This window comes from Leucopleurus acutus (assembly GCF_964270905.1).
Source record: "Leucopleurus acutus genome assembly, chromosome: 6".
Classification (NCBI taxonomy): domain Eukaryota; kingdom Metazoa; phylum Chordata; class Mammalia; order Artiodactyla; family Delphinidae; genus Leucopleurus; species Leucopleurus acutus.
The window spans coordinates 30,229,783-30,257,641 of NC_139149.1; the positions used below are offsets into that span (position 1 = coordinate 30,229,783).

The 27,859-nt window shown below is 33.8% G+C and overlaps 1 protein-coding gene across 1 annotated transcript in view; it reads right to left on the reverse strand.

Moving 5' to 3' along the window:
- LRP1B (LDL receptor related protein 1B) overlaps window positions 1-27,859 on the reverse strand; it is a gene marked incomplete at its 3' end in the record, with an annotated part of 1,833,965 nt that overhangs the window by 653,356 nt on the left and 1,152,750 nt on the right. The window contains exons 22-25 of the mRNA XM_082841888.1: window positions 27,183-27,383; window positions 21,601-21,846; window positions 8,103-8,300; window positions 6,386-6,590 (exon numbers count right to left, since the gene is read on the reverse strand). Of these exons, the coding sequence (XP_082698014.1) occupies window positions 6,386-6,590; window positions 8,103-8,300; window positions 21,601-21,846; window positions 27,183-27,383 (850 nt within the window). The remainder of the gene's footprint in view (window positions 1-6,385; window positions 6,591-8,102; window positions 8,301-21,600; window positions 21,847-27,182; window positions 27,384-27,859) is intronic.

A 27,859-nucleotide genomic window follows, 5' to 3' on the forward strand; every position in this document is an offset into this window, starting at 1 on the left:
TGATCGGAGTATTTGATGAGGTAATGGATGTAAACAATTTAGCACACAGAATGGCTAGCACATAGAAACATTGGTGTTTACACAAGCAACCACACACATATTCAGAGAGAATATTCTTTTAAAGGCAAAATTCAAAGTCATTCCAAACTATTAAAGAAATGGAGAGACAGACAGACACACACACACACAGAGGGAGAGAAAGAATGAGAATTAATACTAATGTCAATGTTTAAATGTTACAACAGCATGTATGTGAAGGTAGATTAGTTTTACAAAGTAAGCATGAGTCAAAGCCATGAGAAAAAAATTCAGAGGAGTAGGTCATAGAATAGGTTTATCTCACAGAATATCTCTTAAAAAATGAGTTTATATTTAAAAGAAAAGTTTTTGTTTCATTAGCATCTTTAGGAGTTTCCATAGCTCTGGTGGTGGGAGTATATCCACAAAAACAATATCTAAATCATTCATTGTTTAACCACCAAATATTTGAATAAGTTACATAAACTATTGGAGAAGAATAAAGATGAACATTAATATATCAGAGGACAATGTATTGATAATTGTTGAAGCTGGGTGATAGATACGAGGGAATTTATTTTACAACTCCTTTTATTTTATGTATTTAAAATTTTCTAAAATAAAAGTTTAAAGGTGTAACTAACCCAAAATTAAGTAAATAGATAATTTTTTAAAATGTACCAGAGAACATTTATAAAATCTTATTGTTGGGAATCTTTTTCTGAAAAGACTAAAGTTTAAGAATAGGATTGTTTTGTATGAGAAAGTGCTAATTATCTGGAAATATCAGTACTATATATTGCTTATAAGTTATCATATGTAATCTGTTGCTAATTAAATAAAACAAAGGTTAATTAATATAAAGCTGGTAGGCTATTTGGTTAAGTAGTTGAATGCCTTTCTTGAAAACGATGAATATGAAATGAATTATGTGTCTCACTTCAAATTTAATTTTGGATGCACACAACTTTTCACTGACACCAGGTTGTTACTTATCAGCTTCCCTTTAAACGTAACATTAAAAAATCAAGATTATTTGAAGAAACAAGACCAACCTAGCATCGATTAAATTTATGATGATATCTTGACAAACAAGGTAAAGTAGAGAGATTTGCAAGTTTGAAAAAGATTAGGAAAAATAATCCCTGAAAACAAAATCCCTGAATTTGAGAGTCATAGGTAGTCTGAGTATCTGTGGATAAGATCCCACTAGATCTAGAGAACACTGTACTCCACACTCTGGATTGATGACCCAAAGACTTCTGAAACACTGTCTTTTGCCTGTATAACAAATAGAGAATTGGTGTCTCTCTTTTAACTTTCTACCTTCTTCTGCCTTATGTGGTTGCAGCAATTCCCAACATGCATATAAGTAACCCTGCAATTCTGCATTCTCTATATGTAGGTTTACCAGAAATAGACACTGTAGACTTTCAAATGCATGTTTCTAGTGGACAAAAATGTATGGCTTGGGACACTCTGAGGAATTATAAAATAAGTGGTCCCTTCATTTCTTCACTAAACCTAGCAGTATTAAGCTGTTTCTTCTGCAGTGGTCACTAGAGTCCTATCTTTTGCTAATTTAGGTGGGAAATTTCCAACACTTTTTATAAAATACATGTTCTAGAATTAGTTTCCTTAAAAAGATTCTTAACCTTGACAATAGTCAGTTAACAATCAATTTTAAAAGTTAATTTCAAGGATCATTGTTTCATAAAATTCTAAGCACTCTTCTGTACACTTTACAATGTGGTCTTTTAAAAGAATCATTTTTCCCTTATTACTTTCTTTTTATGGTTAAAATGTATTAGCATTTCAATGACTGCATTATTTCTTCAAGTATACAAAGAGTGAATATCCCTGCTTACAGGACGTATGGAAATGTTCAACCATGATTGCTTTTAAAAAAGAGACTACAGTCTACTGATTCTATAGCTCCTGCATTCACAGATTAGTCTGTATCAGGATTAAATTGGGTAAACGGACCATGAACAACTTGTACCATTATGGGCATGAAAGAGCTATTATAATCTATCAGGTCAAGGTGCAGAAGGTGAAAATAAAGGATCTTGGCAAAAAAAAAAAAGAGGTTATCTATAATCTTTGGGCCTTCTGAAACCAACAATGTTATTAGTTTCATTTAGAAACGCTCCCAGATAAAATTAAAATTTTATTTAGATGTCTCGCTAATCTTCACAATTACTATATCTGCTTTCACCAGCTGCAATGGTTATAGCAGAGTCCATTTATTATGACAAATGAAAACTAAATACGAGCATAAAGGCAATGAAAGTTCAAGAACTGAAGTGAGTACCCTGTAGATTCTGAACTCCCTGGTGCTTGTTACTCCCTAATAATAAGCTTGATGTTTAGAGGAGATTCAAGTACTATTTCAGGTCACCTCAGCAATAAGTGTATTCCTTTAAAATGGAATGAAAGAAAAATAGCTCCTCCCTAAGATGCCCAATTTAGCATCTTGGAATAACTTGTCACTTGGGACACTGGGTCAAAACCCAGAATACTGCAGGAATGTAACATGATAGCAAACATGTCTTATAATGTAAAATGAAGGTCTGTGGATTCTATGTTGAGGAAGCAAAGTATTGATTAAAACATTTCTTTTTTGAGATTTGTTAAAAAAGGTCACAAAGACCTTGACTGCTTCAGAAGATCATGTGATGTAAACGTGTTTTATCGGTTTAATGTTATAGCCTGCTTTTTTTTTCTCAGCTGTGCTGAGGGAACAAAGTGGCTGGTTGCAAACTTTTTCTTTCATTCTTTATTGTCAAAGAAGATGATAGTATTACCCATTAGCGTACTTTACTGTATACTTCACTCTTTAAGTTGTATCCTTGAGTTCCGGTAAGTTTCATGTAAAATAAAGGTCTATTCATATGCATTAATTTACTGAACAAGCACTTACTGAGCACAATATATATATCAAGGGCAGTGAAGGATTTCATAGACATGGAAGCAACTCTGCCATCAGAAAGCTTATGATCTAGTAGGAAAGGTAATAGCATTTACACAAACTACATTTCTCGAAAAATTATCCAGTGGGTTTATCCTAAAATAAAAATTTTCAAAAAAAGTTTAAATGTCTTTGGAGTTTAAATGTCTTACCTATTTCATCAATAATGTGAGAAATAGGGGAATACTTATTTTTACTAGTCTCTCAGCCTACTTTATGAAAGGTCCAATGTTTAAAAATGTCTATGAACTTTTCACCAAAATATCCAATAAACCTGAAAATAAATTTTAGTATTTGCACTACATTTTAAAAATTTAATTGCTACATTTTAAATTTACAACTGGGCTCTAAAGGTATTTACATGAACCTCATATTTAACCATATCAATCCTTTATAAAATAATTTTTAATAATAAAAATTCTATCATATCATATGATACCCAAACCTGTCAAACTTTTAATTTATTCCTAGAGTTAGTGAATTGGTACTGCCATTTGAACTTTGGTCATTTACACCAGAAACAATTTTACAAGTGCTATTTCTTCACCCATTAAATAAAATTATTACCACTGTAATTATCTTAATTAGCCTCACAATTTCATAGTAGCAATGGAGGACATCAACTTTCTCAGAAGAATTATCAAGTTTTCCTTCCTCAGAGGCTAGCTTACTATACTAACTTTCAACTCTTAGAGAATATTTTACTTCTGGAAATCCCCTTATACCACTGAAATAGTGCCTGATATTTTCATTTAAATAGCATTTGTGGGTTGTGTATCTTTTGCATTTCTGTTTTCTTTTTCTCTTCTCAGGTTGGCTATTCCCCAAACAAGCTGAGATAAATAAGTTTATTCTAAGCATTATCAGTTCCAAGCTATAGGAAAAGAAGCTTCAATTCCCAGATCTACTGCTTTGCTTGATCAGACTATTTTCAAGATTTTTATACACCTGTTTTATTTATTTGTTTTTTTCTCTCTGTGTGCCATTTGTTATTTTGGGAAGCAGTTCTCCTACCATGTTGGTATACTTGCTAAAATTACAACTTTCTCCAAAATACCACTTTCCCTTATACAGAAAGTTTCTCATGCAGATACGGTGCTGGTACAACGTAGATAGGTCTAATAGGTGAAAAGTTCACAACAGTAGCTGTTACACTGAGGGTAAAAACCTCCGTTGATGATGGACCTCTGTGGGAAGTAAAGGGTCAAGATTGGCAATCTACTCGTAACCTCAGGGAGAGTCTGTTTGAAAAAGGGAATTTTTCATTAGACACAGATGACCTCTTCCTAGTGAACTGTTATTACAGGAGGTAATGAGTGAAATGGGCAAAGCGTAAACCACGTAAACTGGAGGACATACCTCCAGGCTAGAAGATACAACTGCCTTACTTCACTCTGTATGACAGTCTCTAGGTCCATCCACCTCACTACAAATAACTCAATTTCATTTCTTTTTATGGCTGAGTAACATCCTATTGTATATATGTGCCACATCTTCTTTTCCATTCATCTGTCGATGGACACTTAGGTTGCTTCCATGTTCTGGCTATTGTAAATAGTGCTGCTATGAACATTGGGGTGCATGTGTCTTTTGAATTATGGTTTTCTCAGGGTATATGCCCAGTAGTGGGATTGCTGGGTCATATGGTAATTCTATTTTTAGTTTTTTAAGGAACCTCCATACTGTTCTCCATGGTGGCATGGACTTATATACACTACCAAATGTAAAATAGATAGCTAGTGGGAAGCAGCCACATAGCACAGGGAGATCAGCTCCGTGCTTTGTGACCACCTAGAGGGGTGGGATAGGGAGGGTGGGAGGGAGATGCAAGAGGGTGGGGATATGGGTATGTATGTATATGTATAGCTGATTCACTTTGTTATAAAGCAGAAACTAACACACCATTGTAAAGCAATTATACTCCAATAAAGATGTTAAAAAAAAAAAAAAGATACAATTGCTGCTCTGTTGATTGTGGCCAGATCTCCCTACTTTTTTGAAAGAAGCCAGAAATCCAGAGTTGTATACAAAATCTTTCAATATTTTAACTCTTGGCAACTAATTCAAATAAATGTCAAACTCTGTGGAAGGTAAAACAAACACAGCAATGAGAGTTGCCAGTTTGGAGCCTTGGTCTAGACAAGCTGCCTTGTCCCTTTAATTTCTGTATCTGAATTGAGGAAAAGGAAAACAAACAGACTTCCCAATCTATTGATTTCTGGGTCTTGGGCATAAACCAGGGCACAAAGCAGACAGTGTGGGCCAGGAAGCTGACTCAAACACAAGGCTCCCTTTTCTCTCTTCTTCATCTCATTAAAGTCCCTCCTGGCTGACTCTCCCCTCGCCGTGGTCCTCCCTAGACTTTGTATTACTTAAAGGTACAGAGCCAAAAAACAATTTCCTTTCTACCATCCTTTAGACTTGACAATGATTTTGGATTAATGAAATAATTACCAAAGAAATAAACAATTAACAGCAAGAGCAAAGCATTCCCATGTAGATGAGTTATATATTATCTTCCACATTTTCCCAGCTCCTCAAAACAACCTAATTATAAAGAAATTATTATCCCTGATTTACAAAAGAGAAAACTGAAATCTAAGGGAAGACAATACACTTGAGTAGATTTCCCAGAGGATAAATGACTGAGCAGTGCTGGAACCCTTGTTTTCTAGCTCCAAATCCACTGTCTCTCTTCTGCTCTTTCACAAAGGAACACAGGGAAACAGTGGGGGCAATAACCTGAATTATACATTTGACCTTGTTTTCCCGAATTGTGTGTCTTGTCCTTCAAATATCCCAGTAGTTAGCGTCTCAATACTGGACTCTTTCAAGCTTATTCTAATATTCTTTCAAACTAACTCCAAGTATATACAAATATACAAATATCAATACAGATATAGGGTGAGGTGGTTAACATCAGTGACTGTTCGGACCAAACACTGTGGTTTGCAACCCTTAGAAACAATTACAGCATCTCTTTGTCAGGTCAAAAAGAAATTCATTAAATTACTGCTTAAAATAGAGTTACAACAGCTTCCAAAAGGGCCGAATGCCCACATTTAGAAAAAAAAGTTCTATCCTCTAAAAGTACCTATATAAGCAATCCTATAACAAAATTCATGGTAACAAACTAAAACTGGTTGAGATATATCTATATTTATAGCTATATATATATAGATATATGTACACACACACACAATTATGTATATAATTGTATATGTACATATAAACACACACATGTATAGACAACTATGCACAAGTATATATACACACATATTTACATGCACAAAATAAGCACTATGACTCATAATTTATGAGATAATAGAATTCAGTATTAATTTGAAAGATTATTTTTTATGCCAAAGTGAATCTGTGAAAGGCAAACTTCTTTACCCATATCTTGGGTCCAAAGCGATGGCCCTGGGGTGTTCCATAGCTCCTGCTATGAGTGTAGTTCTTAAGGAACCATCTAGTTTGGCCACTTCGATTTGGTCCAGATTGCTGTCTATCCAGTATATGTTGCCTGCTATCCAGTCAACTGTTAGTCCTTCTGGGGTAGCCAGGCCATGCTCCACAACCACTTCAATGGCACTGACACCTACAAAACAAGAGAAGCCAACACTTGCACCCATTCAAGGAACATGTTAAGCACAAAGGAAAAGGCCTACTTATTAGCAATATGAAGTACTTAACATTATATTAACCTTGAGAGATATAGTGCAAAAGTGTTACCTGGCACAGAGGAAACTAAGAAGGCCCCAAATTTAGAATCACTGATCTTTCCCAGCAGAGATTTTTAATCTCTTAAATCCTTTCAGTGACAGTATAACAGAATTTTAAAACAACTCTGAGGCTAATAACACTGTTTAGGTTGCAAAAAAGTTATTTCGTGCTTCTGACTTTTTAGTCAGAACAAGGGATTTTGGAAATAATAATGATGTGCTGGTTAAAATTGGTGCAATTTAATTCAAACGTTGATCTTCAGGGGTAGAATAAAAAGAAAAAGTCTCCACCTGGGGTAACATGCATCATAGCTAGTCAGCACCCACTCTTTTCTTGAAGCATGCCTGATAAGATCACTCTTGCTGCATTTAACCTTAACAAAAGCCCCAAATCACCCACCTCCACACCATAAGCCAAGCTTTATGGCTTGCATGTTATATCCTGCAAGCCATAAGACTTGCAGGATATAACATGTTTGCAAATGAGAGAAGAAGGCAGTAGTGTGGTCTAAATAAAAATAAGCAATTTGGTAATACCCAGCACTATTCTTATTTATCCATTCCTTAATTTATTTTGGAATTAAATATATATATATTTAAAAAACAATCCTTTTTCTAATAGGATAGCTCTTTGTAATTTATGACATTGCCAGTGCTTTTGTTAGACTTTTTAATAGTGTGGTTTTTTGAACAGTTAACCATCTAAAGTCATGGATCTAAATCCATCATTTGAAGTCAGTACCTTGCAATATGACACAGTACCTTGCAATATCACAGATCATAATTATATAGTGTGTTCAAATACTATATTTTTCCAAAATTGTATAGTGATTTAAGGAGGAATTTAGATGGTGATAGAAATACCTGGCCTTTGGAATGCTACACACATCTAAAATTTTCAAGAGAATTATTACGTGTATTTATCTCAAGGCCTTGCTGCTAAAGAATGGCCTAGATTGGAGAAAAGAGATGTCAAATCATGGGAAAAAAATATTCAGCTCATATTTGTAATCTTTGTAATAATTCATTATTACTTTGAATTATGCTGAAAACCAAATAAAACACAAGCTATGTTAACTGACCAAAATATGACTACTAGTATGTAGGAGACAGTGCTTTTTTTTTCTTGTAAATAAATAAATTTCTTCACCGAATATGCATGAAAAAGTTCACAACTTGAAAATGGTGTGAACGGTACAGGCCTTCACCACTTCCCTCCCCTATCTTCACACATACACTTCACATCCCTGGTTTTACACATATGAGGGAGAAGATGAAGAACCAAAGGCCAAAGATTAATCAAAATTCCTTCTGATTACAGCATACTTTTTTGGAATTTTCAGTTAGAAATCAATCTGAACGTTAAGTCAACATTGTAATGGATGTACCTCCACTTTCAGAAAGCTTGCCCCGGTATATTCTGTCTTCTACAACATCTGTCCAATAAAGTAAACTTTGATTGAAGTGAAAATCAAGTGCTATTGTGTTTCTCAATCCAGGAACAAGTAAACTATAGTCTCTTTTATGAAGATCAATCCTTCTGATCTCATGGCGAATTGAAAAGATGATGAATGCTTCAAAAGGATCTGAAAATAAATGTATTTTAATAGGCTTATGAAAATATTTATAGGCTTAGTAAGTGGAATAAAGTGCTTGAGGTCAAAATCCATTTATTTAAAAGTATAATTTATTATGTAATTTTCTCTCACGAAAGGAACAATTTCTTTTAATCCAAAATGTAAAAGAAACTTGAAAAACTTAGGTTTATTTGTATTTATTAAAATAACATATAAATGTGTCTTTATTCTTTGAATTTTTATACACCTGATTCTGATTTTAAAATACAAGAATTGTTGCAATTCCAAGACAAAATGTAAGACTTTCTGTTTTAAAGTAGTTTCAGCTGACAATCTAAACTGCAGAAACATCACCATAGGAATTGCTAAGAGGTGAATAAAACTAACGCTGCCACTCTTAGCCCATCACATGACTCTAGATCCATAAAGGAGAGAGATTCAACAAAAAACAATTATTGAGCTGATAACTAGTGAATACTCTCCATGAGGGAAGATGGTGGCTCTCTCTACAACCCAAGAAGATCATGTCTACAACTCTTCGCCCACTAGTTTTTAATCCTGGACCAGGCCTGAGTAGGGAGAAACAGAAAAGGCTTTGAAAACAAATATGAGATTAAAGTTTTATATTTTTGTACCTAAAAGAAAGAATTTTTAATACCCCAAAGTTAAAAAAAATTATGTTATCATTTTGAAATGTATTAAGTCCTATACCAATTACCATTGGACATACTAATATGGGTTAGACATGAATTCACTTGATGAATATACATTTTGAGGGAGGGATCCAGGTTCACAAAGATTTCTCCTGTTTCCATGTTAGTGCCATCCTTTTGTGCTTTTCTTTAGGGAAACTGATTTTCCTATCCCAAGTCTATACATGTCTGTGAATGTGAGCTGTTATAATTATCCCAGGCCAAAGTGGTTGACTCAAGAGGTGGATGTGAGATCTAAGTCAGGAAGACGGGTTTGTAAAATTCCAGAGAAGTTTTCAAGCTGAGGGGAAAGAGTCTCTTTTCTTCTGTGGTCACAGATTTCTCAGCCTAGTGTTGTCAGTTCATGTCCTTGTAGTTTGTGTAAGTCTACTTGTGGTATTGTAGGAGAAGAGAAAAAAAAGCCTCAGAAACAGAAGCGGTGATGACCATGGGAGAGACCATGATGTCCTAAGGACATTCAAATCTGTAGTTCCAATTACCCCTAAGACTAGCTCCTTCCTTCAAATACCCTATATACTTCTCATACTTTCAGTATATGAGCCAATGCACTTAACTCTATTCAACTTCATTTGAACTGGGATTTTGTCAATTGCAACCAGGTTTACTGTTCTTATTAATCTTATTTCCTCAGAGAGGTCTTTCCTGATCAGTTATCTAATAAAAGCACACCTCCATTATTCTATACCATCATAGCCTATTTTTTTTTTTTTTGAGATACACTTTAAAATCAATATTTCCGTGTTTGCCATTGATCTTCCTCACTGGATTATAAACTCTCTTAAACAGGGATCTCATCTGTCTTGCTCATTATACTGTCCCTAACACCTAGCACCAGGGAATACATAGTACATACCAGGTCTTAGATTAGAAGGTGCTGGCTGCCTTGGTGGAGGGAAGTCACCTGCCATTTTTTTTTCACTGGAGGTGAATCTACTTTAGGGAGCTCTGCCCAGCACATTAAATAAATGTGTTTTGAGTGATTAAATGTGGAGAAGAGTTGAATCCATCCTAAGAGACTATCTGACAGCTAGCATGGGAGAGATGCTGCCACAATCAGCAGAGTCATTTACTTGCCCTTCAGCTGATCACATAGTATAAGCAAGCCTGGCCATGACCATAAGAACTGTCCGGAAATCCTGAGAATTTGTGAGCAAACATTATGTATATTGTTGATATAATACCTAATATCATTTAGGTATTATGGATACTTATTGCATAGTATTATGGTGTTTATTGCACAACATTACTGTGATAATAGCTAACTGATACAAGATACCAAATATGTACAAAATAACCAGTTCCAGAAAGCTCCCAATAGAACAAATACTCATAAAATTTAAAATCCAAAATTTAGCGTTTTTAAAGTAAAAAAAAAAAAAAAGGTTGTGTTAGATGCACAGTTGTTTAAAAGAAATAATAACTAATTTTGGATCAGCAATCCTTATTTGATTACCTGCTTTGGCTGTGAAACAACTATTAGCTTAGAAACATTCTTTATCTTTTCAGGAATTAAATGTCCTTACCTGTAAAATGAGGTTAACAATAACCACCTTTCAATCTAACTTAAACTGTTGCTATCAGAATCCAATTAGATGACGTCTGCAAATTTGTTTTATAAGCTGAAAATCATCACAGTAAACACAAATGTAGCAGTAACTGTGATGTAGTCAGCAAGTAACAGACTTGGAGTCAGAAACTGTGGGTTAAGACAGAGCTCTGCTATCAACTAGCTGTATAAATTTGAGAAATTTACTCAGACCCTCTGATCCTCAATATTTTAATTTCTAAAGTGTATAACATACTAAGTTATCAGGATAATTGACAGTTAAATGTGTGAATACTTAATAATATCTTAATAAATATTTAACAATTTTTATGACTATTAAGTTCCAGAAATCGCTCAAAGGAATAAGCAAAAGAGATACTGGGTAAGAGAAAAGGTTGGATGATGACACACCAAAAATAGTCAGCTATTTCTTAGCATATGCTGAAACTAGGGACATTACAGCTCTGAAGAGCCTTCCCTTCCTTTGGCTTATAGTTTGTTTGCCCTTAGTTAAGTAGTAAATTGTAGGTGCAGCAGCTACTTGCTAGAGAAGCTTATATTGAATAATGTTAAAGAACACAGTTTTTAAATCACAAAATGACTGCTTCTTCAAAAGTATCTACTTTTCTTACATACATAAATGTGTTATTTTATTTTTAGTATGCTAGAATGAGGAAAGCCTTTCTGAGTTTGATACGAATCATAGAAGACCTAAAGAAAAGAATGAATTTTATTGTTACTGAAGAAATCGTAGGAGAAAAAACAATGTAAAAAATGTCAAAAGACAAAAGGAAAACTGGGTAAAATATCTGCAGTATAATAAAGGATTAAATTATTTAATACATATGAGCTCCTACAAATTGACAAGAAAAAATACATGAATAATGGGGCAAAGGGTATTAAAAAGAAAATTCAAAGAAAGGAAAATATAAACAACTTTGAAATTTTAAAAAGTATTCAATTTCTGTCATAAAATGATAAATGGATTTTAAAACTATGAAAATATTTGATAAGACACTGTTTTGATTAAAATGTAGACAAAAGGCAATCTGGTATAGTGATAACAAAAGTATAACCCCTAAGTAGCGTCACTGTGCAATATTCCATCAGAAGTTTATATATATATATTACACTATTTGATCAAGTAAGTCCATTTGTAAAGATAGAGTTGTACATATGATAATTTGCAGATGAAGATGGAAATCCTTTGCAATATCATTTCTGGTAGCAAAAGATTAAGCAACATTAATATTCCTCAATAGATGGATGCATAAATAATGTATGATAGTCACAGAGTGTAATACTATAAGGCCACATAAATGAATGTGATTAATATGCATGTGCTGATGTGGAATAACTTCCAATATTTTGTAAGTTGAAAACAGCAAGATGTGAACCGTGTGCATGATATGCTACCATTTAAGTTAAAAAATAAAAGATTTTTCTAGACCTATGTGATGGTAAATCACAGAATACATCTTAAAAGATTAATGAAGGAATGCTGTTACTTCTGCCATGGGAACTGGTGATGAGTTCAGGAGTGGGAAGAAAACTAAGTTTTACTTTATTCTGCATAGGTTCATTTTTTTTTAGCATTTGCATATATTTCCTATATAAATTAATTAGTTTTCTGAATGAAATTTTAAACTAGTAATAGAAGAAATTTCATATCACCTTCTAAGAAATACTCATAAATAAAACAAGAATTGTTTGGGCATGACATATATGCTGAGCATGGTAATTCAGCATAACAAATACTGTAAAACATGCTTTCCCTTCAGGAGAATTCATATTTAAGAGATCGGTTACTGCTCTTACTTTCATGCTCTATTTGAGAAAGTATATTCTCTTGAACCAAAAATTATTGCCTTCTCTGTTACAACTGAGTAGAAAGAAATTTTACAATAGAAGAGCTGGATTCTACTCTTGCCTCTGCTAACAATAAAAGGCCATCACGAAAACTGCATAGGTCTAGCTGTCTTGATTTTTTAAATAAATAATTTTGGTGATGTGTTTGTTCTAAAATTTTATTTGTGAATAGTCATAAAATATTAATTGCCTTATTAATAAATTAACATTAATATTAGCCAAAAGAAACTTCAAAGCAAACAGCTTTCATAGAAATAAAAAGGCTCACTATTATATGATAATATGAACAGTTTGACAGATAAAATATAACTCTTAAAATAGTATATGCCCAGGGCTTCCCTGATGGCGCAGTGGTTGAGAGTCCGCCTGCCAATGCAGGGGACACGGGTTCGTGCCCTGTTCCGGGAGGATCCCACATGCCGCAGAGCAGCTGGGCCCGTGAGCCATGGCCGCTGAGCCTGCGCATCTGGAGCCTGTGTTCCGCAATGGGAGACGCCACAACAGTGAGAGGCCCGCGTACCGCAAAAAACAAACAAAAATAGTATATGCCCGATAATAGATTAAAAAATATATAAAGCAAAACTTGACATAATTAAATGGAGAAATTAACAAATCCATGATTATACTGTGTGAGTTTCAACCTTAACCCATTCAAACTGATAGAAAAAATTATAACAAATATAATGAGAACCACAAAATAAACACAAAACTCAACACACAGGAAATATATAGAAATTGGTGCCATCAAAATAGAAGGCATATTCTCTCTAAGTACACATGAAACATTTAACAAAATGATCATGTTCTAGTCCACAAAGTAAGTCTCAAGAGATAGCAAAGAATCAAACTAATAATGAACACATGCTCTGAGCACAATGAAATGAAACTAAAAATCAACAATAAAGACTGCTAAGCTCCTCATATGCTTTAAACTAAAAATAATTACTCAACAATTTCTTGACTAACAGGACCTCAAATAGGGAATTCAGAAATAGAGATATTATGGCATCAAATGTGTAGATTAAAAACCATGAGACAATTAAAAATTAATGATATAGAGAATAATCTCTAAATGGTGGAGTAAGGACTTCCAAAAATTTTCTCCTCTATAAAAACAATGAGAATACTAGCAAAATGGTCAAAATTATCTTTCTTCTAAACTCTAGAAATTAACTAAATTCTAGTAACAATCCAGTGAGTGTTTATTAAGAAAAAATGCTGAGTATCATTGAGAACAGCAAACTTTGCAGCATTTTAACATGCATCAATCCCAGTTACTCAGCCATTAAAAAGAATGAGATAGGGCTTCCCTGGTGGCACAGTGGTTAAGAATCCGCCTGGCAATGCAGGGTACACGGGTTCGAGCCCTGGTCTGAGAAGATCCCACATGCAGTGGAGCAACTAAGTCCACACGCCACAACTACTGGGCCTGTGCTCTAGAGCCCGTGAACAACAACTACTGAGCCTGTGCGCCACAACTACTGAAGCCCACGCGCCTAGAACCAGTGCTCCGCAACAAGAGAAGCCACCGCACTGAGAAGCCCACGCTTTGCAACAAAGAGTAGACCCCACTCACTGCAACCAGAGAAAGCCCGCACGCAGCAACGAAGACCCAACGCAGCCAAAAATAAATAAATAAAATAAATTTATTTAAAAAAAAAAATGAAATACTGCTATTTGCAGCAACATGGATGGACCTGGAGATTATCATACTAAGTGAAATAAGTCAGACAGAGAAAGACAAATATCATATGATATGTTTACATGCAGAATCTAAAAAAAAAATGATACAAATGAACTTATTTACAAAACAGAAACAGACACACCGACTTAGAGAATGAACTTATAATTACCAGAGGGTAAGGGCTGGGGGGGGAGGGATTGACTGGGAGGTTGGGATTGACCTATACACATTGCTATATTTAAAATACATAACCAACAAGGACCTACTGTATAGCACAGGGAACTCCGCTCAATATTCTGTAAAATAACCTAAATGGGAAAAGAACTTGACAAAGAATAGAAACATGTGTATGTACAACTGAATCACTTTGCTATACACCTGAAACTAACACAATACTGTTAATCAACTATGCTCCAATATAAAATAAATATTAAAAAATAAATTAATATAAAAAAACAAACATGTACCAATCATGTCTCCCTTTCCCCAGCTTTGTGGCAGCCTTGGACACAGACAGCCCAGAAACCACCAGAGGGGATAGATGGGTTTTGGAGCTCCCCCCAAAGCCCAGTCTCCAGGGAATTGTTCAATGGGGAAAGAAGAGTGTTTTCAAGAAATTGTGCTGGGGCTTCCCTGGTGGCGCAGTGGTTGAGAGTCCACCTGCCGATGCAGGGGACACGGGTTTGTGTCCCAGTCTGGGAAGATCCCACATGCCGCAGAGCGGCTAGGCCCGTGAGCCATGGCCGCTGAGCCTGTGCGTCTGGAGCCTGTGTTCTGCAATGGGAGAGGCCACAACAGTGAGAGGTCCGCGTACCACCAAAAAAAAAAAAAGAAATTGTGCTGGATTTCCGCATGCAAAAGAAAGAAGATCAAACTTCACATCATATATAAAAATTAACTCAAAATGTAGTGTAGACCTAAATGTAAGAGCTAAAACTGTACAACTATTAGAAGAATACATAGGAGTATATCTTAATGACCTTAGATTAGGCAATGGTTTCTCAGCTATCACAGTAAAACACAAGCAACAAAAGAAAAATAACAAGTGAACTTCATCCAAAAAAAAAAAAAAAACTTTTGACCTTCAAAGGACAACATCAAGAAAGTGAAAAGGTGAAAAAACAACCTACAAAATGGGACAAATTATTTCCAAAGCACATATCTGATTAGGGACTTGTATCTAGAATATGTAAAAGATAATTATGACTCAAAACTAAAAAAGATAAATAACCCAGTTTAAAACTGGGCAAAGGTCTTGAACAGGCATATTGTCCAGGAAGATACACAAATGATCAATAAGCACAAGAAAAGATGCTCAACGTTGTTAGGCATAAGGGAAAAAAGTCAAGCATAATGAGATGCCACTTTGCACCCACTAGGATGACTATAATAAAAAAAAGATGGACAGTAAAAACTGATGGAAATTGATTGTGTAGAAACTGAAGCCCTCGTGCATTGCTGATGGGGTTTTAAAATGAAGTAGCCACTCTGGAAAACAGTTTGGCAGTTCCTGAAAACGTTAAATATTGAGTCACCATATGACCCAGCAATTCCATTCTTAGTTTTCACCCAAGAGAAATGAAATGCATGTCCACACAAAAACTTGTACATAAATATTCACAGCAGAATTACTCATAATAAGCAAAAATTGGAAACAATCCAAATGCCCATCAACTGATAAATGGATAAACAAAATGTGGTATATCAATACAAGAGATTTTTGTTCTACAATAAAAGGAAATAAAGTACTGATGTATGCTAAAACATGGTTGAACACTGAAAACATTATGACAAGTGAAAGAAGTCAGTCAGAAAAGACCACATACTTTACGATTCCATTTTTACAAAATGTCCAGAATAGGTAAATCTATAGAGACAGAAAATAAATTAGAGGTTGTCAGGCCTGGGGTAGGGGCTGATGGGGAGTGACTTTTAATGCCTGTGGGGTTTGTTGAGAGGGTGATTAAAATATAATAATATTAGATAGCGGTAATGGTTGTATCGCTCTCTAAATATACTATAAACCACTGAAGTGTATACCTCAATGTATCTGTTATAAGAAAAAAGAAATATGGTAATAAGTGTGGAAATTTATAAAGAGTAAAAAACTGTACATGTACTATTTTTAGTTCACTGTTAACTAAAAATCATATATTTTTTTTTTACCTCATTCAGATAATCTGTATAACTATCCTCAGCTCTGAAAACTTTTCCATCTATATAAGGAAAAACAATGTAACATTCTGACAATTTAATGTTTTCCTTCTCTGTGTATTTGTGCTAGTTAAATAAAGTTGAGAATTCATCCATTAAAAATTAACATCTTACTTAAACTCAATAATTCAGAAAATATAAAAAGAATTAACACAAAGAAATTAGAAAAAATAACTACAGCAACTGATAAGATAGAGAAAAATAGATTATCAAAAAAACCCAAAGTCATTTGTTTGAAAGATTAATAAAGTATAGATAAACCTATGGCAGGACCAATACATATACAGGTAGATATACATATACAATATATGTACAAATTAACAACAGAAGGAATGAAAGTAGGAAATAATTAAGAATATATAAAATAAAAAGATAGAGTGAGATATATACTTTAATAATATATGAAAATAGGTAAAAATAAGACTTTTTCTGGAGAAATGTTACCAAAACTTCATATATTTCACAATTTTCATATATTTCAAAAGAACTATAAAATAATTTGATTCAACCTCCACTCTGAAAAAAGCATAGGTGTAAGGGACAGAAATAAGCTTATAAAAGAGACTGTTCAAAGGCATCATGGGAATCTGAGAGCACATCTTTGGAATGGCTTGTAAAAGCTCTTGCTTTGGAGTCAGGAGGAATGAAGCGCAAAAGCTCTTCTCTAACATCTCTTTACCACAAGGCTCTGGGCAAGTGAAGTAACCTTCTGTGTCTCAGTTTCCATAGGTATAAAATCAGAGAATTAATAATATCTAATTGGCTTCTTGTGAGTTATAAATAAATTACCTATGACATTTTAGATGCTTGATAAATGGTAGCTATCAGTAATATTATAATTAAATTTAAGAAATTATTTATATGGAGTTTGGGATTAACATATACACACTACCATATAGAAAACAGATAACCAACAAGGACCTACTATTGTACAAAACATAACCACAGTGAACTATACTTAATATTTTGTAATATCCTATAAGGGAAACAAATCTGAAAGGCATATATACACATATATAAAACCGAATCACTTGGTTGTGCACCTGAAACTAACACAACATTGTAAATCAACTACACTTCAATAAAAAATAAATAAAAATAAAAATAGAAAGAAAAACCAGAAAGGAAAAAAAGGAATGATTCATAGAGGTGGGAGTTTTGAATGGAGTATAGGATTCAGATTTCCAGAGAGAATGTAGAAAATACTGTCATACTGAAAAGTCATAGATGGCAATGAGCAGCGTACATGAAGGCGGTGGTAAAATGAAGCCATATATGTGAAAGTACTTTACATTCTTGGCCATGATGCATTTATTATCATTACTCATGACAAAACCATAAATAATGTGCGTGGAGTGGAAACCCACAGTGGAAGACAATGAAACATCAGATTGGAGAGATTAAATGAACAAAAATGAAGAAAGCCCTTAATGTCAGGCTGAGGATATGAGGTTCTTTTCATAAATAATGAATAGTTACTTTTAAAATCATGAATGGAGACTGATATGTAAAACTCTCACTTTATTAAGATAAATAAAGGAATGGATGGCCAGATTGTAAACCACCACAGCTTCACTGCCCTGATCTCTTCACCTTTATCTTCCATTATTCCCCAAGGTAGCCCATCTGCTTAACATCACTTTATTCTTTACTATATGTCTGAGCTCTTTTCATCAATTCTCATCTTCCATATCTGGATTACCCTCTCCCTTTTCAATAAAAATATTATATTCCTTCAACTTTTTGATATTTTACTTCTCACAAACTGTAGAAACAAGAAGATGATAAAAAATAGGTTGGAAAGAAGACTGCCATGATCATTACAACTGCCTGGACTGTGCTGTGGCACAGATGCTTTTTTTATGGAATTAAAGTTTAGGTGCAATAAAAAATTTTGTTTAAATAAATAAAAAATGAAGTAAATGGAGCTCCAAATCAACTATAACTCAATACAAAAATATAAAGTAAATAGGGCTCCAAAAAATAACAAAAGTTTGGGTGATGGACACAGTGTACTGCCAGGTGATCATTATGTTTACGCAGTTTTGTATTTACATCCATGATCTCTTTCTTTAAAAAGATATGTTTTAAAATAAATACATTTATAAAAAAATCTTTTAAAAAATGAGCGATTAAGAACAAAGAAATACATTGGTGGGTAAATCTAACCTAATTCAGGCTAAAAGAAAATAAAAGGGAGATGCTACAATGTTCTTTCCAATGTTACTAGAAATATGCTGCAAATTTGTAAGTAGGCTACTACCAAACAGCAAAGAAACCAGAGATAGAAAAGAAATGCAGTCAGTAGCAATAGTCTGGGTTTTCATAAGTAAAAAGAAAATACTTCAGAGAAAGGTGATTAATAAATTATGTATTAAAGAGGGAACATGTAAGGCACTGATAAAATAAAGTATCCAGGTATCCAAGAGAAGTGAGATTTATTTTTATAAAATAAAAAAAAAGATTATAAAAATAGTATTTTGAAAATAATTACAGTTAACTAATAAGATGTTAAAAGTGAACTTAGAGAAAATAGAATAATCTCAGCAATTCAGCCAATGGCAGAGTGTAAAGAATTTAGGAAGGGATGATTAGAAAGAAATAAGAGAATATGAGACAACTACAGAGGAAAATTCAGGAGGAAAAAAATGGGCGAGTCATGCTTCTAATTTGTGGCATAAAGAGTACTATTATTTTTTATTTTTAAAATGTCAAGAAGAATAAGCACAGATATTGCATTCAATAAAGAGAACACATTTTAAAAGGAAGCACTCAGCTTAAGAATGATGGGGAAAAAGAACAAAAGAAGAACAAGAAAAAAGAAATTTTACTTTTAAAGTCCAATGATCAATAGTCAATTCATTTTTATTGAACTATGAATCTGCTGTAGGTTTTTCAAAAAGAAATGATATGAATAAAACACAGAATAAATTTGTTTTATGTATGAAAATTGGTTTAAATCAAAAATAAGTTTTAATACCTAAAAAAACCTCTATTATTTGTAACAATATAAATGCTAAAAATGGTATTTAATACACTGTATGTTGAGGAAGGGATAAATTACCAGCAGGTTAAAGTTTCCATGTAAGAAAAGCTCTGTACTAACTTTAAAAGGTAAAATATACTTTTGCTTCTCTGTCAAATTATAAACAAAGCCAGGTGTGAAATACAGCAATCTTAACAGTGAGAAATGATATGGTACTATTAGAGTTTCTTTCTAAGCTGAGGGTAGAAGGGGTCAATTCCATTAGAAGAATTATCTTTGCACCTGGTAAATTATATTCAAATGTTGAATTGTTCTAATATTCAGCTTGAGTTGTGATTGATTTCACAGAGTACAAAGCCACTATAATAAGTCAATCATTTTGTCATCTGTATCCAAAAACCAGACCTAGAGCCAATTCTCATGTAAAACATGATTATAAATATATCTGAGGTCAAAGTTTGATCTACCATTTTCCTACTCCAAACATGTATATGAAATGGCTATTTTTATTACAACAAACTGCTATTTTTTTTTCAGCTTCTCATGCCAATTACATTGTGCAAGAATTTTGAAGGAGAACGAGTTAGATAAATGTTTGTGAAACTTATGCCTCTAGGACTCAAATTTTAACAGCTAGGAAAAAACAACTACAAGACAACATTTGAAATAAAATAAGAAAATAATTTAACATTCCCTGAAAAAAATCATGTTTTTAATTGCATATTATTTTATTGGATACTATGTAAAACACAAGAGAAAAATCTATAACTTGATTTCTGACTTCAAGATGCTTATTACTTTATTGGAGAAGTAAAGAGCAAAGGAAGAAGATAGAAATTAAAAAAGCAAATTAAAAATGTGACCACATATTTTCTTGGACAAATTCTAGATATAGAAAGGAGAAATAAGTGGAGAGTAAGAATATTTGGAAGAAGACTCTATTAAAGAAGAAAGATTTGACCTAGTAGGTTTTAAAAAATATCCAGGATTTTTAGAGACAAAGAGGGAAAGTACAATATAAGCAGAAGAAACAAAATGAAAAAAGTTTATGATGTATGGGTTCTTAGGAGCCTGATGAAGCCTGGGTACTCCTAATCAGAATTTTTAAAACCAGAAATTTTTAAATTTTTAAAATTTTAAAAACAGTAAGAAAAAAGTAAAAAAAAAAAGTATCAAATATATTCAAATACAATTATCAAAATTCAAAAAAAAACAAGTTTTGATGGAGTAATATATGTACTTTTTAAAATTAATGCATTCAATAACAAGATTGAGCAGTGGGTCTAATGACTCCCATTATTGAAGTAGCAGTGGTTTTCAAAGCCTGAACATAAGTGATATTTTGCGATATTAGCAACAACTTTTAACATGATATGAATATGCCTATCACTTCTATTGGAAACACAGTCATAGTTGCTGCTAAGAACTGGTCTGTGGTATACATTCACAGCTGAAAGAAATGTTAACCTTCAGTGAGAGATTAAAGAAAATAAAGGTGTAAAATTTTCCCTAACAAACTTCATGGACCCCTTCAATTCTATCCATGGATATGTAAGTGTCCTGTGACTCAAATTAAGAATCTGGAGAAGACAGTGGGAAGCCACCATTCATTAAGCACCTAATGGGTATAGGGCACAGCAAAAAGTGCTTCATGTTATTCTTACAGCATGTTGTTGTAATGGGAATTGATATTTGAAAGATAAGAAAACTAAGGCTCAAGGAGTTTTAGGTAACCTGCCTGCAGCCACATACATAATGAATGCCATTTATAGGATTAGAGTTCAAATTTCAGATTCCATAGCCTTTGTTTGCTTTTCCTATTGTGGAATATGATCTAGAGAATCAGCAGAATGTCTTAAATGGGCAACCAGAAGATGAACACAGCCAGAGCAAGGAGTTGTTTTCAAGAGTAGTAGAAATACAGTTGGAAGTGTGGGACAGGGCCAGTCTTTGGAGGGTTCTAAACATTCAAAGAGAAATAAAAAGTAAATGCTTTGGAGCATACAAAAATAAGCACCTAGGGAGGAAGATGACAAAAACAGTTACTTAAGGAAAAGATAATCAGATGGACTGTAATGGTAAAGGATTAGTGTAATATTTTCTGTCCAGAAGATTTTGAAGTAGGTCTTATATGACACATTATACTTAAGTGCCTTTTCTAAAATTAGTTGTACCCATTATTGATTTTCTGAGGTGTTTTTGCATTTTTTCTCAATATCTATTCTTAAATATAGCAAGATACACAACACACATATCACTTGCTATTCTTAAATACAGCAAAACACACATCTACTTACTGACACTTGTGCAACTTTCACCATCCACATCCAGCTTCCACCCTTCATAACATGAGCACTTGACTGTGTGCTTGTGTTGCTCACACACTTGACTGCACTTCAGATGGTTGCTGCAATAATCTACAATTTCACATGTTTTATTGTCTCTGCTGAGTTGAAGTCCTTCAGGGCAAGAACAGACAATTCCTCTTCCAGGAACAACAGAACAGTGGTTGCTACAGCCTCCATTGTTCAGTGAACATTCATCTATAAAAGGAGAGGAACAGATTATAGGGCATCATCAATTGTTTTGCTCAATTAAATACTAATCACTGAACTCAATTCTCTAAGGCTGGAATTAGAGAAAGGATATTATAAATGAATGGAGAAAGCACTCTTTAGATTTTTGTCCCAGAAGTTGGGGTAGAAATGATGAAAGAATTCATCTAATGACCAAATAGAGTTCTATATGACAGAAATTGGGAATGGAAGATTTCCATTTCTATAAATCTTTGGAGTACACTTTGTTTTACTCCACAGAAGTAAAGTGAGTTCAATGTTTCCATTATTACTGGAAAGATTATGCTGAGTCTTTTAGCAGTTATGCAAAATCAGTTTTTGAGGGCTTCCAAAAGGGACTCACATACACTGGTGATCTGAAAATCTGACTTATCTCAGTATTTATAAATAAACAGGCATACACATACACATGTATGTATTATATCTATATATCTTTTTCTACACCTATAGTGTGATTTATAATAATAATCCAGAATGGATTAGTTTGTCCTTTACTGGCTACAGATATTTATTTATTTACTTTTATTTTCTTAGATATTTATTTTTAAATTAGGTAAATTATACATTGTACTTCATATATTGGTTATTATTATTAATTCAATGAGGCCATGGAAACATAATAAATAATACACCAAAATACTTGACCTGGCATTTTGGCTTAAATAATCAGCAAGTAGACTGTTGTATAAAGAAAGAGAACTTCTCTTTCAGGGCACTTATAGTTTATAATCACACATTAGATATATTTATTTATCATTCTGTTTCATCACAAGATTGTAGGATCCATGAGGGTATGCAAAATATTCATTCTGTTTACCATGTATATCCCACAGCTAGCATAGTGCCTAGCATAGAGTAAGCAGTTAAAAATATTTGTTGAATAACAAAATTTAACAAAATCATCCAAAAGCACACAACTGCCCCTAAATTGAGCTAGTATTTGTCCAACTGGGAAATTTCAAGATGTCATATTTACGCCCTTGACAAAAATAGCAAATAATTGTTTTCGCAACCATGATATTACCTATTATTATATACTATTAGGTGCATAGTAATAAGGCCAAAAGAAGCATTGTCTTTCTCTACTTTAAAAATATGTTTGAGTAGTTTTCAAAGATTGTTCAGTTAGGTGTGTTTTGAGACATACTGAAAAGGAATGTTGTTCAATGATTGGAGAATTGCAATAATAACTACTTATATACCTCTAATATTTCCTGTTCTCTATGGAAATTCATCCAGCTCAAAAAATTGGACTGGAATGTAAGACTTTCAAAAATATTCTCTACACATTTTAAACTTCTGTATGGGTCAACTATTCTTCACATTTGTCACCATAAAAGAAGTTACAGTAATAAGAAAAGAAAAATGATTACATTAACTGTTTTCTCTAAGAATTCAAGTTTGGCATTATTTTAGAAGAAAAAAAAAACATAGATTCATTTCTTGGTTCCTTCAAATATGTTTGTTCACCTGTAATCATAATCATTTCAAAACAGCAGTCGTTTCAAAGTCTTTGCCCCATTTTGTTCCATTGACATTCTTTTTCAAGAGAATTACTGTAAAGAAATGTCATCATACACAGCGGGTGAAAAAAATTGTTACAATGCTTTTAGCTTACTTCAAGTACGACTGTTCTCTCAGCATTCAAATGTCTCTTTCTGACACTACCTGTGGAATTAAATCCTAGATTTAAGGATAAACAAAATTCACGTTGAAACTCTACAACTTAATATATAACTTTAATGGCAATATTTGTATGGCTAGCCCCTTGTCAATTTTCCCTTAACCCTAAACCTATCATTAAATCCTGCAGCTTCTTTTTAAATTTTTTGCTACCCGACAAAGACTCTCTCATTGACCAAGCTTTAGTCAAGCACCTCTGAACCCTCAGTCTTGGCTGATAAAACTGCAGACTCTCAGCACAAACAATTTCATTGTCTAATCCTCTCCCCAACCCCCTCTTCCCAAGCCAATAAGAGACTTAGACAAACACTAGCACAGTTTTTAACAGCTCATGGCAGCATCCCTAAAATGACCTCAGCCCTCCTTAAAGTGTCTTCCTGAGAAAGCTCTATGACTCCATGATGCTGCAGAAATCTACTATTGTTTTCCCCCAAACCTGATGATAGGAAGATAGGGCCCTGAGCCCCATCTCAGAGCAGTTACTTTAGAAAGCTTGCAAGATAAATCCTTTCTCTGTACCTTTGAGATGTCAATCATCTACCACTCAGAACTGTTCCTCCCAACCCCAGGATCTGAAAGCCATCTTTTTGAAATGCAAACATTTAAGGAGATAACTCTCTCACCCATACTCCCAACCCTGTGGGTACCTTGCTCTGACTTGTACCACTGCCTCCAGTCATAAAGATATGAGAAGTTTGTCTCTTCTCTGGGATGAGCACCAATTAACAAACCCAGATGGCCTAGTCACATGGGCCAATGCTCCATTAACACCCCTTAGTGCCTTTCCCATAGCACATTCCAGCCTTTAAAAAGTTTCTCATCTTTTGTTTTGGTGAAGCTGATTTCAATTAATATTGGATACTCTTCCCTATTGCAATAGTTATTACTGAGCAAATATCACTTTAACTAGTATCCAGTTTTATCTTTGACATACCCTTATAACAAAAATCAACAGTTAACTCCCTTCTTGAATGATTGAAATCTCTTCTTATTTCTTTCTTAAGTGCATATCTCTTTCCTCTTGAAATCACTTAAAATTCCCCCTGAAAAAATAATCTCTCCACCAGGATTCAACTTATCTTCTTGAGCTCTCTCTTTTCTTAAAATTTTATAGACCAGATTTATTTGGAGAAAACAAACAACCTCACTACCCAAACGATGGATGTTTACATCTCAAGACACCTCCCAAATACTGTCTACAGATTACAAGTAATTTTCATATATTTTACATGTATTGAGGAACAGGATATGAATCAATCGCTTTTTTTGTTTCAACGGGGAGTAGGGGGATAAAAAACAGCTATTTTAGATACAACTATTTGGAAGGAGTTGACATGAAGAGGGCAAACCCTACATTTTCACCATCTATAGCAAATGGTTTAAAAAACCCTTTCAACTTTGGGTATCTTTCTCTAAAATCCACTCTTTAGCTACAAGCCAATTCATGCCAATTATTTAAAGTTAATTCACTTGGTATATCTTTCATGTCCACCGGGTAAATGATTCATTATGTCCATTGCTGCAGCACTCAAACCAACATCCCCACCTGGCTGGACAGGGCCTAACCTAGTATTGGTTGGAAAAGGATTTGAAAACGAGACCAAAGTGTCATTTCCCTACAGGAACCAATATTGCCGACCATCTACAAACTGACACTACAAAGGTGCACATAAAAGCACCTTTTCAGAGGAAAGAAGAGCCTTCTGCAATTCAGTCAATCCCTTGACCAGTGATTGTTTTTGTTTTTCATTGTTCTAATTCTCCCTCAACTTCACCTGATAAAGGACAGAGTATGTGAGTTCAATATGCCACAGTGCTGCAATCAGTACAAAAATGTCTTTTTATCTCCTCTGGTACTTCCACACCTAGCTTTACTGTGACCTTTTCCACTCCCTGTAATCATTTAAAATCTTTGAGCAAGACTTCTTAGCCAATGAGTACAGTAGCTTGATAAGCAAGAACTGATTTTCAATCTTGAAGTAGACAGAGAAATGAATTCAGAAGAAATCCCCTTTTCTCTTTTATTTTCCCAATTTAGGGAGCAGAGAATAGGAAAATAAGGCTGCATTTTCTTATGATTCTCTTCATTTTTCTTAATGACTGTATTTTCTCTTCTTCACCTTTTATTTACTTCATTTAACCCAAAGGGTGAAGAAAAGATGGAAAAGCACTAATTTATTTCAAGACCTGTAGTGCATTAAGTATTATTACCATGATTTCCTAATAGATATCATCTCCATTTTTTTTATAAGGAAACTGACAATTCCAGAAATTAAGCCACCTGCCTAGGTGACTTAATTGAAGTAATTGAAGAATACAATTCAAACTTGTCAAAATCTCATTTTTTTCTATACTTATACACTTCCAATTTTAAGACTGTTGACAGTTTCCTTCTTTTAGAATTGCTCTTACAAACTTCATGAGCAATTCTCATACATGGTAATGTAAGAGCTCTTTCCATCCACCGAACTACTCCACCAGGGAGAACAGGCTGGGAGAAAAAGAAGTGAATACAGATGAACTGTATAAATAAAGTCTGTCATCCTTTAGTTGTAATTTTTTGGATTTAATTTTAGGGTTTCTGTTTGTTTAAATGATAGCATCACTGAATGAAGACTGTTGCATTTACTGTTTCAAGGTCGTTTTATAGAATCACAGACTATTTGGAAGAAAGGATGTTTTATTACATAAATTTTAAAAAGAATAATAGTCTTTTTTATATCACTCAGTATGCTATTAATGCTCAATTCAGATCAATATATGATAACTTTAGGCTTAAATGTAGTTGTCTTTCCTATTTCCAATCAGGCAGGTTGATCATTTCCTAAAGTCATTTTCTCACAGCCTCAAGTCATCTCATTATTGTTCTTATCATGCTATAAATCTTCGTCATTACTCTATTGATGTCACCTTCAGTATTATCTAGAAAGCATATTTTAAAAATCTCCTTGCGAAATCTCTGATCTCCCCACAGAGAAGGAAATATAATTGCTTTATATGTGCTGGTGGCATAAGGAGATGGCTAGTGAAAAGTGATTTTAAAGCTCAAAAGCTATCACACTGAAATCATCATTTTAACTAGACAAAGCATACTAAAGAAAGCTACTGTATGAAAACTAAAAACTTCTGAGAAAATTATATAAAATCAAGTAATATTCTATTGATTTCATTATCCAGTTTCTTCCTTTCCTCTTTTTAAAAAAGGTTTCTGTTGTAATGATCTGAAGTCCTGACAAAATACATTGGGTGGTAGTAAATTTCATCCCATAGTTTAATAATAACAGGAGTCTTCTGTTCTGAGCAACTCACTGACAGAATATAATCAATTCAATTGTGGGAACATCATTGACTATTCAGAGATTTAAATGATGAACGCAGCTGTACAATTGTTAAGTTAGTTGGATCAGGTAGCCTTTTCTGCTTCATTTTTAGAGATTTCTGATCATATTTAATTGTTTAAATAAATATACAGTGCCTGTAAAATGTAAACAGGATTCAACCCTAAAAGTTACATTTAAAGAAATGACTGGAAGGAACAAATGGTACTATAATAACTATCAGCTAGTGGACTAAAAGGTTCTAGTCTCCAGAAAGAAGCAATGCAGTGAAACGTGCAATACCACAGAGGTCGCCTTCGTCAGACCCATCAGGACAATCCCTTCTCCCATTGCAGAGCTTCTCTGGCTGCAGGCAGACCGAAGTGTCATTAGCACAAGGGTACTTGGGTGGCCCACACAAGAAACTGTCACAGTCATCTTCGTCTGATTGATCTTCGCAATCGATATCTCCATCGCATACCCAGTCTTTGTTGATGCATCTCCCTTAAGAAAATAGCAACAACATGCATTTAATTTTTGCAATTAAGCCACTGGAATAATGAGTAGTCATTGTCTTCAGTCAGAGGCAGAACAAATTGCCATTAGCAAGAAATCTATTTGCTGATAGTTTGACATTTTCATGACAGCATTTGAGTAGTTCTTGTCCTCATTGTAATAGTATTCTTAGTGTTAAAGCCCTGGTATTTTCTTTAGTTTCAAGTTATTGCCTTACCCTATTTAAAAAAAAAAAATCTGTAACTCATTGAAAGTTTAATTACTTTTAAAAGCAAATTTTATTTGTAAGTCCTTTTCAGTGCCCTAAATTTAGATGGGTGCTATCACTGTATTTTGGAGACCTAAAATTAAGCAAATGCTTTATTTTTGAAGGTGAAGATGTCCTTCTATTTACATTTATAACCTTAGCAACTCAACTCCTCACATTCAGACTTATGTACATGCCCTTTCATAGAAGAATGTAA